Below are 12,773 nucleotides of genomic sequence, written 5' to 3'. Positions count from 1 at the left end.
CTTTTCATGTATTTGATTTCGTCCTTTTTATTCAGTGTTTGCATTTTGAGGCATTTCAAAGTGTTTTACGAAGGAAAAGGAAATTAAAGTGTTATACTCTGTTCAGCTTTGAATAATCCAGAACAAAAGTTTCGGTTTAGCTGGCTTCCTCTGAGCTGTCTGATAAATGTTCTTGTATGTGAAGGGGAAAACAATACCTCATCGAAAGCTAAAAATAAAATATTGTTAGCTTCAAAAACCAGCTTTTCACATGAACACACATATTATAAAGTTTAAAATATCGGATTTTATTCCAACCTTGGCTGCCAAATTTTATGTGCTCCTTTGCTGCCAAATTTTGTCACCATTCTGTGAGTTTTTTTAATGCTCAGCATTCCATGAGTTTAAGCCGCAGAAACACGCCGTTACAAGTTTTGTTTCTGCTAGCAGTAACTCCATCTGGATGCACTGAATTAGGGAAAAAGTAAAAGAAAATTCCAACAGAATATGAGCATGTGTATAAAACTATTGTATCACACTTTTCTTCACATGAAAGGAAGTATGCATGGTGCTCATTTCCATTAACTACTATTTACCACTTAAGTATATATGCCTTGTATCCCAAAAAGAAGAAGAATCACGAGCCTTAGGTCACTGAAATGACAAAATAAAACTTCATGTCCCTTGTAAATGTGAAGAGGCCAAAGAATAAGGTAGGGCTTGTTTGGTTCATCTCTGACGCCAGCCCTGCTAAAATTGGCATGTCCACGCTCGTGAGGGCCGCTGCTTAGTTCGGCACCCGCGCCAGTGTAAATTTGCGCCCACGCGCAGCGATTCCGCGGCGACCGAATCTTTCGCCAAGGATTTGACGGGCGTCCTGGACTGAATTCAAAACAGCCCCTAATCCTCCTATTCCACAAACAAATGCCTGAACGTAACATGATATGAAATGAGAGAATGAACTTGTCCACATCATCGGATTCATAGTCAACAACACGGCGGTAATTTCTCTTCTGTTCTTGGCGCCCTTCTTTTCACGTATATTTGCGACTATTCTAAATCACTAGAACACTAGCTGGAAGCTTACGGAATAGGAGAATTCAGACACAATTTTTTTTTCATTCTTACTTTTCTTTTCTCGCAAACTTAGAGAATACCATATCCTAGCACAAAATGTCAATTCATGTACACCACATGAAAGTTCAGTACGTACAGAAGCTAAAAAAGGAAAGAGGGTAGGAAGAACATCAAACGGCTAGACAGCACTACTATTTGCAAAGATCGAACTACAAAACACTTCAGAAGTCACCTACCTAGTCAAGAATCCGATCTGCTTTATACTGAATTATTTGCCTGTGTCGTGTCGCCGCCGCCTTAGCCGCTGATGATCTGCCACCAGCGGCGGAGCATGGGCAGAACATCTCTCCTAGAGCGTATTTTCTTTTAACGAGCAGCAAGTACATCCACTATAGAGCTCCCAAATCCAGCGCGCGTCCTCGTCACACTAAACTGTCGAAGAAACACCACTTACTTGGCATCACCAATCACCTCGCTGGCATGGAATTCTCTGAGATTTTCCGCAGTGCAAGGAATATCGCGGCATAATTGGCACGATTGAAACTTGGCCATAAATGGAAGAATTAGATGTGTGTAGGTAGCATATGTGTGGCATGTGTAACCCATAACTGACAGTGCATGAGTTGATGTTTGTGCTGTTAAAAGAAGTTAGCAGAAGTTTGGTAGTATGAAGTGCAGAAAAGTGCTGATCTTTTTTCCTTTTGGTATCGCTGAGGAGCTGTAACCAACTGAGAAGGCAGACCAATTAGCAACTCAAATGGGGTACTGCAGCCAGCCAGGAAAAATAAGTGTATTATCGTTCACATTACACATGATAAAAGAGACCTTTTTGCAAGAATTGGAAAAGGTGATGGAAAGAATGGAACAAAGATAAGAAGATTATCCCCTTTTTTTTGCAAGCCTTCTCATTCGTCGAAACCGAGTTTGTTGTGCAACTCATGCTGTCGTGACACGTAATCGACGAGGAACAAATAGTGCATAACTTTTTTTTTGGCTGAATGTTGTGAACAGTTTTACTTGTGCTCAATAGTCAATGTTGCAAAGGGGCTGGTATCGTATTCCAATCCAAGGGCTATGTTGTGTTCGCCCATTTATGCCAACTGAGCTGGCCTTTGGCTATCTCCCGATAGTCCAGAATTTTTTTAAATAATATTTTTTTATTGAAAAATTGTAAAAATAATATCTATTTATGGAAAATTGGCAAAATAGTATCATGTGGGCAACCAAAATACCGACCAGCACCATGTTGGTATTTCGCCTATAGGCATGCCTGTATCATCATATGTTGCTTCAATTGGTGGTGGGCCCCAGCTTTTATTGCGTGGGCAATGCGACTGGGGTACATGTCGGCGGCCGGTATGCCGATAGACCCTGTTGGCACAACAAGTGCCGACAGGTACCCCTATATTAATGCCCGCGGCGCCAACCAGTTTCGCTTTCTGGTGAGCATAGTAGAGTAACGCGCGTGAGAGAAGAGGAGGAAGAGTAGTGCAAAGCAGACGGAGGACAGCATCATGGATTCTTGGAGGAACCACCACATGGGAGTGGCATACTGGCATGAACATCCATTCTACTGGTGTGGTAACGGAGCTCAGATGTCTACATCTTTCGATGTGTAGACTTTTGGTAAACGGTTCTTCATGTGTTCAAATCTTGATGGTGATTTTATGGTGCGTTCTTTTTTTTTCACTTCGTTTGCACCTCCGAACTTTATATTAAGAAGAATACCCAATGTTACATTTATCTTCCACATCCTTGTTATTTTAAGGAATGGATCAACATGGTGAGGCTACCTTACAATGGGGGATACATCAAAGAGGTTAAAACCAAATGTAAGTACGAGATTAGGATGGAGGAAGTGTGCTAATGGTAGGAGGCACATCAAGAGCACCAACGAGGGTGTCAACGGTAAGAACAGGAACGCAAGTTACAAGCGAGGAAGTTGTTGAGTGGCACATCATAGGAACTAGGACTAAAGAAACTCGGTCGTCTCATCGGTGCCCTCCCCGTAGCCCTTGATCCTCAGCCTCTCCCACCTCTAGTCGCCATTGAGTCGTATGGCTTCGGTTGAAAATCAGGGGAACCTTTTTTAGATGCATGGGGAGGAAGAGAACTCTATTCTGGTAGTAAATCCTACGTCGTACACTAATCATAACCTTAAACCCTATATATAATGGTAAATCTTAAGTACAACGGTAAATCTAACATTAAACCTTAAGTACAACGGTAAATCTAACATTAAATGGCGCTTGTCTTGGGCTTTTCAGATGTGGGCTTTTCAGGCTTAAGCATTCTAGACATTGCCTTCTCAGATGTAGACTTTTCAGATCTAGTTTTTTCAACTATAGCCTTTTTATATATAACCTTTTTAGAGGTAGATTTTTCAGAGGTAGGCATTTCAGACGTAGGCTTTTTAGATGTAGGTTTTTCAGACATAGCCTTTTCAGACATAGGGTTTTTAGAAGTAGGTTTTTTAGAGGTAACCTTTGCAAACATAAGCTTTTTAGACCGCTCCAGGTGTAGGAATCAATTCCTTGTCCCAACTATTCACCATGGACTCAGTCCATAAACCAACACGCATTTTCAGTATAAATAGTAGTCCATGAGTCCACTTCTTATACTCCCACTAAAATGGTCTCTGATCCTCTCCTAAAGAAATATATGATGCCTACTACACCTGCTGGGGTTGAATTTTTGATGTGCTGATGTGGAGACTTTTGTAAGATGAAGAAGTCCAGTGACTTCTCGGACACCTATGATAGGAGATTCTTCATATGTTCGAACTACAAGTACGACCCACCGGAGGGCAGCATCCATGGTGGCTACCGCCAGGTATACACCAATGGCTAGACTATATCACAACTACCTGTCACTTACCACTGATAATTTTGTTCTCCGTTGCTAGTCTCCACCACCACTCTATTACTTCATACAATAGGTGGATATTGAGCAGAGTTAGCAGATGTGTTCCTACTCCACAAGGAGCACTAGGCAGTATGGAGACGATTACATCAAATAGAAGCAGATGAGAGGAAGGAGGCTGAGCTCAAACGCATTCAAGAGGAGCATGCGCGCTTGAAGGATAAGTATACCATATATGCTATCGTGTATGTTGTTTGCGCGAATAAAAATATCATATTCAACTATTCCTGTTGGGTGATTCCACTTTAAATTGTTTTCTGCTCGACTAAATCCTTTTGGCTTATAGGTGTGTATGAAACTCCTCTTGCATTCCAAATAACCCAGAATTTTTCTCAGAGATATCGCCCCTCAAACGCTTTACCGAGGAAGGAGTATCTGAAGAATACAAATATTGTTGGACATATCTTTATCGCGAGTACTTGAATAAGATCTCTTCACTCTGTAAGCAAGAGAACATGGAAGAAAAGAACATCAAGTTACGAAAATGTGCTGGCAAAAGAATTAAAGGTTGTTAAAAAGTAAATATGGTTAAAAACATAAAGGTTGTTAAAAAAAATAAAAATAAATAATTTTTGGTATCTGGTTTGTTAACTAGGGCCTGTCAATAAAGCAGACAGGCATGTCAACCCACCAGAGGCTAAGAAGTCCTGTCGGCAAGAGCCCATGCTGATAGAACTCTCAGTCAGTAAGCGAAATGCCGACAATAGGCCTATCGGCAAGCGAAATACTAACATGGTGCTAGTCGGCATTTCAGCTGCCGATAGAATGCTATTTGGCAATTTTCCATAAACTGGTTTTTTTTTAATTTTCCAATAACAATATTATTTAAAAAATTCCAATAATTCACGGTACAAGTGCCTTTTTTTATAGTTCACGGTACAGGAAATATTAGCATCACCCAACCTTCTGACTCGCACAGTCTTTGTTGTCGAAATAGCCGTGATATTCTGAAGTTGAACGGGCGTTTGCACTGATCTTGACTGAGGTCAAGTAAAACCATTCTACGCCATCTGATGTATCGAAGTTCAATAACAAATCACAATTCAGGATGAAAACAGGTCAGGAGTTAGAACCATTGATAGAATAACTTTACCCGCAAAATAAATTTACATCAGTGCTTAGTATGAATAAAAGTAGCAAGTATATACCACAAGCTGTACCCATTACTCATTAGCGCTAGGAAAATGACATGGAGATTGCCACAGAATGCCAGAATTATTTAGAGCATAAGGATGGAAATAATGCATAATAAGCACTCTCGTAGTCATAGCAAGTCTGGTTTGAGATTCATCGAAGATCTAACACAGTCATCTTTTATTCGATGATGCTCTGAAAGAAAGGCTGTTGGAAAACTGCCCGCCACACTAAGCAGAGAAATAAGTGTGTTGCATGACTGTATTACATGTCCATCACATCCGATGGCCCATTAGGCAACAACAGAAAACAATCCAACAGTCATCTTTTTTTCGATGATGCTCTGAAAGAAATGCACAGGTCAACTCTGGAAAAGTTATTTGTTTGGACAAAAAATCCCTAGGCGAAAACTACCACCTGCTTGATGGCCAAATGTATATTTATAAAAACAAGGACGATGTAGAGCAGTCTGGTACCCTTGTGCTAAAAAAGTGCAAGTAAAATTGTCTGCCTCATCAAATTCTTATTTTCAGAACCACAAGGCATCCTTAGTGATGTGTGTTATCGTCATCATCATGCCCATCTGGATCTCCACCATCACCAATGACCTTAAGCTGTACAAGGCAAGCAACCAAACAGCTCTGTTAATGAACACTAGCAGATCAATACAGCTTGGCAGCATGTGCTACTGCTGTATATTGCAGATTGCAAATAAATTAATAATATGCCAATCAACGATTTGGCGATTTCAATTACCACAAAATATTGCGAGCAGACTGGACACTCATGCGGCTTATCTTTTTCCAACCAGAACCATACAACGTCATGTTCATCCTCTGCAAACAAAAAAGGTGAAAAGGGGAAAGAAAATCAAGTCAATTGTCACTTACCGGCCAGATAGTTTGCGCAACAAAAGAAATGGCTAGGACAACACTGAGTTACCTCCTTCACCACCAGGGCAACCAACTATCCTCTTGTTATAGTAAGACTCGATGACAGCTGGTTCCTCCTGCAGGTGCATCATCAACGTGAAATGATGAATATCACAGATGAATAACACAGTGCGTAATACTTATGAGCTCGAATTAAGTTAAGAGGAGGATAGAACAACTAAAATTCTCATGTTTAAATCCAACACCCCATTAACAGAATAAGACACATATCCAAATATTATAACAGTCCATGAGGTATTGCAACACAAACTGTAACTTAAAACTGTGGAGCAGCATTTACGCAAAATAAAAAAGGGGGAATCTGTACATAGTTTCAGATGCAAAAGCAAAAGCAAAAGGGTAAGTGGAACAGCACTGCGAAGTGATAAACACCCAATATTAGTGTACAGGTGTTTGAGAAAACTAGAAAGGACATAATGAGAATACAATAAAAGAAAACTTTTGATGGCATCAGCGCTGATGAAATATAAGTTTCCATAAAGGCTCAAATTTAAAAGCTTCATCTCTGCCAAGTAATCTGAATTTAAAGTATTCACAATTTCATTATGCAATACACTATCTGATGATCATATCACTAGCTTTCCATAAAATATACCTGCAGCTCAACAAATTTACACATGATCTACAACAATTCTAGAATTTCAGTGAGAAAGGAACAACTATTTTCCAAGAAACAAGCAGTGTTTAAAGAAGAGCTAGGCGGTAGGTGGGTGGTCAGGCTCATTTCCCAGCCCACCTAGGTGGCTCAACTATTCTCCATGGCAGGGAGCACAACAGACAGAAGGGAGGAGGGAGGAAGCCAGAGAAGTAGGAAGAAGAAAGTGGGAATAGGGGTGGACAAAAAGCGAGCTTCGCGAGCCAACTCGGCTCGGCTCGGATCAGCTCGTTGTATTTTGTAACAAGCTGAGGCCCGAGCCATCTCGTGAGCCAGCTCGCTAGCCTAGCAAGCCAGGCCTAGTTAGTCAGCCCACCCGATGCTTGAGGCCTAATAAACACTGCTCCATGTGACCACGCCATAGCTCTGCGTGAGTCACTCGACGCATCGGCAGCGCCCTTTTCCCTAGCCACTGTCGCCTCCAGCCCTCGACAACATGCTATCTGGAGCCCTCAACGTTGGCACGTCATGCCGCCTAGAGCCCTCGACATCGCACCACCCAACCCTTGACGCCCGATGTGGTCATGTGGGGTCTAATTGTGATGTCTGTCACATTGTCAGGTTCCATGATCTGATTGTGTCATCTATCACATTGTTGTGGGCAATTGCACATTTGTTTCTTAATCGTTGTGCTGAATCTGTGTCTATCCAATTGGTGTTGATGCAGTTGCCACTCCGAAGCAGATCTGGGAGCTGATGAAGGTGGATGGGCTCACAAATGGTGTTAGTGCAATACACGACATCGCAGCAAGCAGGGCCGTGTCGATGACTTCTGTGGACCGACTATGTCTGGCTTGCGAGCCTAACAAGCTAGCTCGCGAGCTGGACCAAGCCGGGTCGAGCCTATCTTTTAGCTCGGTTCCAAAAGGAGCCGAGCCAAGCCGAGGCAGCTCATTAGCATAATGAGCTAATCCGAGATGGCTCATTATCCACCCCTAAGTGGCAACGACTGGGTGTGAGGTGGAAGGAAGAGTAATAAGCCTAGTGCCCCATTATACCCTCATATGGGCCTTAGCTGCCTCATAGTCCCAGAAGACCCAACCTAACCCTAGTCCCACAGCCACGTTCTCCCACAGCTATTCGATTCAACGTCGTCTCCTTCATTATTAAGATAATTCCCTATGTGCCACTGAATGTTAACAAAATTCTCGATATGCCGCTGAAAAAATCATGGCCCCTTCCATGCCACCAATTTAGTTTTTTTATCCCTTAAGTGCCATTGCCATCATAACGAAGGTTATGGTAGTGGCACACAGGGGATGAAAAATTAAGTTTTTTCATCCCTTCTGTGTCACTGCCGTCACCTCCATTATGACGGCAATGGCACAAAGGGAAAGGAAAAAATTAAGTAATGGCATGGAAGGGACCATTATTTTTTCAGTGGCAAATCAAGAATTTCGTTAACATTTAGTGGAACACATGAAATTATCTCTTCATTATTCTCCTCCTTCCCTATCACCTCCTCCATTCTCTATCTCCCCATGTGCTCCTCCTGTGACACCACCCCTATCCCTCTACACCGCTCCTCTCTTTGGTGTGTCGTCACACCCTCATTCCGTCATGGCATGCAGTCGGCCAAGGATCACCACAAGCCACCTAAGGATCCATCACTCGACTAGGCAGCACCAGGGCCTAGTGTGCCGAAGGCATGGCGATTGGGTGCCACCAAGTTCCTAGGCGGCCACCACATTTAAACACTGGAAGCAAGGTGAACACCTTCCCAGATGATAGCACATGTGCCTATTTTGGGTGGATGATAACACAAGACTAGAGTGTTTACCCTAGCAAGAAACTAACATCGGCATGGTGATTTACAACCTTGAGATAGCAATATTAATGTTACAGCTCAAAGAACAAGAAAGTTGAATAAGTGGACTTGAACTCAGAGTTATACAAGGACGTTCTACAACACGTAATCAGAATCTTACAAGCTGTGATCCATAAAATGAATCTTACAAGTTGTGATCCAAAAAATGGATCTTACAAGCTGTGATATTAAAGCAGTGGTACATATCACAACCGGGCCAACCAGGACACAAAATTACTTAACAGAAAGGGGTCTTAAGTTGAACTGGAAGATGGGATTAAAACATAAATCATTTACACCAACAGCTGAACCATCAAGCTTTTACACCACCATATAACATTCCAAAACATAATTGTTGATAACAAACTCTTACTGCCATACAATACTTATGAAGTTAATAATTAGTGGCGTCAGTGTGCACAATGTCTCTCTGCAATAAAACTGTATAATAACAACATTGCCAAGATAAAACACCAGCTATTAAATATTCGGTTTTTCTTTTGCACAAAAATGTACAGATGTTCTGAAGTAAAGCAAGTGCATCTCACAATTCTATTAGTCTCCCGTCATTGCATTTTTATTTCCACATTCCAGCGTGGCTAGGCGAAGGGCATAGCCCAATGGCGTATCCCATAAAAACAGCTTGAAATAGAAAAGGAAGCATTTTACCATGCATATACATCAATAATTTGAGTCAGTCTAGGCAGGCATTTACTCACGTAGATGTAGATATAATATGGAACTTTGAATGTGATTGTATTTCTAAGCATAGTTTGAAGGCATCGGTGTATCGTCACTATGGCGACGCTATAGCACTGTGGTGGAAAATCAACGGTGACCACACTGATGCCATGGCTCCAGCGAGTATGGCGTTTGCCTAGTCCTCCGCCTAGATCTCCCCCGCCGGATCTGGGATCTCCGCCTTGCCGTGGCGCCATTAGCCCCTGCTACTGATCCGCCCACCCGTCGCCCAGCCCGCCACTCTCTGGCTGCCTGGAGAGTAGGGGGAAGAGAGGAGAGGGAGGATGGACGCTGCCTGGAGAGGAGGGGGAAGGGAGAAGAGGTGGCGACTGCTTGTACAGCTCGTGGAGACGACGGGGAAGGGGAAACTTTACTGCTAGGGCAAAGAATGGGAAGTAGTGGGCTGGTTTAGTGGGCTCATGGGCTTTTGTTTGGCTAATGCACCAGTTTTATTGTTTTAGATTCTTCACAGTGTGGTTAAGGTCTGCTTCTCTCTACACTGTTCTGAACAACTATGGTTTGTACTCTAGTTCTAGCTCTGTTCTAGTAAGGTACTAAGGTCTGTACACTGTAGTGTTTTAGTGATTGGTAGTGGTAGATCGTGATGCGTGTATGATGTGTGTATTTGCCACGGCGATGTGTGTATGGCGTCGCCACACCGCGCGACATAAACGTTGTAAAGGTGTGAAGGTGGTGGGTCGCTGCGCCTCACCACATCACCGTAACAACTATGTTTCCAAGTGACCAAGTATAATATGATATTGAGCAGACTTTACTGTGTACTATATCACACATGGTGTTAATGCATGGGAATTTGAAACAAAAATGATCCATCTAATATGATGAAAGTAATTCCCCATGAAACAGGCAAGCAGGCTCACAGAACTAATCATTAAATTAGCTAGGAAGATATGAATGATTTGCACAATTGCACCAACAGTACTAACAATCATTTAGCAGAAAAATTGGAACAGCCATCGATGCTACAGTAGACACAATGAACACAACACAAAATTTTGTAAAACAACGTTATACTGGTAAACAGGATTTATATCAGAGCATATTACAATCTGACAGAAAAAATATGAGTACCAACAAATGAGGCACCAAAAACAACATAACATACTGCATTTCCCCTCTAACAACAATGTCGAAGGTTTGGAGGGCAACACAAATCTGATCACTTACAAGCAATTTACCAAAAGTCCAGAACATGATCAACTCAGGAATATTCATCCCAGTCATTTCATTAGACTACCAATAAATAATGCACCAAATTACTCTAATTAGCCGCCGTGCATAACATGATCTCAGATTCAAAACAACAAAAATAACAATCAAATGTTCGACAGCCACCTCACCTTGGTACCGAAGGGACCGACGGGAGGATCCATGTCGAACCGCTTCTTACCCTGCAAAAACCAAACCAGATCGAGGATTCAGAACCCATTTTCACGAACCGAATCAACCAGCAGCCCACAACGGAACCCCAAAAAAGTCCGAGCCGTCTCACCTGTAGCTCAGCCTCGAGCTCCTCGCGCTCAAGCCCCGTGGCGATGGGCATGACGTCCTCCACCGTCGCCGGCTTGTCTCCTGCACAAAGCGAACCCACCACCACCACCACCACCAAACCGATCATCAGCGCCCGATGCCGCCAGATAACACGAGATCCAAGCGGGGGCGGGCTCACCTGAGAGTAGCGGGCTTGTGCGGCGGAAGGCAGCCGCGGCCGAGGAGAGCGGGGCGGTGCGGGCAGCAGAGGAGGCGGGTGCCGCAGGGGCGGCGGCGGCGGCGGCGGCGGCCCGCCGCAGCGCGGGGGCTAGGGTTTGAAGGCGACGCCACATGGCTGCGGGTGGGGTCGAGGCTCTCTCGTGGGTGGCGGCGGCCGAGGAGGCGGAAATGGAGAGGTGAGCTCGATTTGGTTTGACCCGGGGATGGAGACGACGGGGAGGGGAAATGCTAGGGCGGCGGAGGTGGGTTGGTGCGATGAGGTTCGTGCGAGAGGTGATGGACGGACGAGATCGGGTCTGAGGCGAGGGCGCATCCTCCAATGTTTGTCATTTTGCTCTAATGTTTGGAACTCTTCTTCTACCTAAGATGGGTGCCACAGCATAGTAGATTAGAAAGAAAAAAAAAACTCACCGATCTTCTCTCTCCTTCTCCGCGACCACTCCTTTTTCCTTTGAAACATAAGTTACAATTGTTCTGGTTACTCTTTTATGGTCATAGATTAATTTTTTCAATAGGTTAGATTTAGTTTCACATTGAAAATTGAGGATAGAGAAATACGATTAAAAGTTGGAGGGTCTCTTATCTATCAGGTTAATCTTTTGTGTTGAATTGGTTCAGGACCTTGATCGTGACTCTGGTTAGGCTTGTGCATTTAGCAGATCCATTAAAACATGAGTTGGGGCACTGTCTTGTGGGTAGTGAGTTACGTCAAACCGTTGCGCACTCTAACAAGTGGTATCAGAATCTAAATGTAGTGAAAATAGTCCTATTAGGTTATGATTGTGATTTTAGTGATTAATGATAATATATTTATTAGAACTAACATGTTTGTCAAGAATATATTTTTTAAAGGGGAGGCCCACACCCTCCAGCCACAAAGGGACTGAGAGGCGCCTCCGGGGGTGGGAGCCGGGGATCGAACCCGGGTCTCCCACTTGGGGACAGCCTCCAGGAACCACTCGGTTCAGCTGCCCCTTGTTTGTCAAGAATATATGTTAGTAGATCTCATAAATGTAATACATTAAGAAGTTAACGTTGCTCGAATAAATTTTGATTAAATTGGAGAAGTCTCAAGAGAATTGACCTCACCAGAAAGTCCAGTACGGAATAGTTTGCACTCACGGGAGCAATGTGCACAAAAAGCAGGTAGCCTCACTGTATAGTTCGGTGCTCCATGTGCTGAACTCACCGGAATAGTTCAAGTAAAGGGGGAGTAGGCTGAGGATCTCACTGGATAGTCCGGTGATTTACGTAGGGTAACACAGGAACATTTCTTGCAAAGAAGAATGCGAGTGCAGAAGATTAAATATGAACCCACCGGAAGGTCCGGTGTTTAGTTTGTGTACACCGGAGTATAGTACCAGAGCATTTCTTTCTGGAGTGACTACAAGTGCGGAAGAATGAAGATCAACTCACCGGATAGTGCAGTGATCACAGAGATAGTTGCACCAAAGTATTTTTAGGAAAAAGAAGAGAATGTTTAACTCACCAGATGGTCCGTTGTGAATTTATAGCTAGGTGACGCAGCTTGAAGAAGAGATCAATGAGTGATTCTAGCTTGTACCGAGTAGTATGTCAACACCTTGGAGTTTTGGTGACTCGCCGGCATCTTAGGCCTAGGTAGCTCAAACTTATTGACCCTTCGACTTGATGTGGAGTGGTGGTAAGACACGTGTATGGGGACGTGGAGACCATTGCTTTGGTGGCTCAAGCTTCGAAGTGATCACGACGGCAAGTGGCTGGAAGAGAGGATAGTGGTGAGATCTTGTCTTAG

General features: G+C 43.4%; 1 protein-coding gene across 1 annotated transcript; it reads right to left on the bottom strand.

Annotated features, from left to right (window-relative positions):
* Positions 1-5,270: 5,270 nt before the first annotated feature.
* Positions 5,271-11,256, bottom strand: LOC133915689 (putative cytochrome c oxidase subunit 5b-like). Its single transcript, XM_062358952.1, has 6 exons — positions 10,959-11,256; positions 10,782-10,861; positions 10,630-10,680; positions 6,055-6,121; positions 5,869-5,948; positions 5,271-5,726 (listed from the first exon to the last, which is right to left on the bottom strand). The coding sequence occupies exons 1-6, from the start codon at positions 11,110-11,112 to the stop codon at positions 5,661-5,663; spliced, it is 498 nt and encodes a 165-aa protein (XP_062214936.1). The 5' UTR covers positions 11,113-11,256; the 3' UTR covers positions 5,271-5,660.
* Positions 11,257-12,773: the final 1,517 nt, after the last annotated feature.

Source organism: Phragmites australis, chromosome 1, assembly GCF_958298935.1.
Source record: "Phragmites australis chromosome 1, lpPhrAust1.1, whole genome shotgun sequence".
Classification (NCBI taxonomy): Eukaryota; Viridiplantae; Streptophyta; class Magnoliopsida; order Poales; family Poaceae; genus Phragmites; species Phragmites australis.
Note: the sequence above shows the minus strand (reverse complement) of the source record. Positions and strands in the feature narration are given on the sequence as shown.

Excerpts from the sequence above, each read along its gene's own strand:
- LOC133915689 (XM_062358952.1), bottom strand. The coding sequence starts at position 11,112 with ATGTGGCGTCGCCTTCAAACCCTAGCCCCCGCGCTGCGGCGGGCCGCC. Across the intron at positions 10,681-10,781 it reads AGCTCGAGGCTGAGCTACAG|GGTAAGAAGCGGTTCGACAT; the intron begins GTGAGACGGCTC and ends TGGTTTTTGCAG. Across the intron at positions 6,122-10,629 it reads TCGGTCCCTTCGGTACCAAG|GAGGAACCAGCTGTCATCGA; the intron begins GTGAGGTGGCTG and ends ATGCACCTGCAG.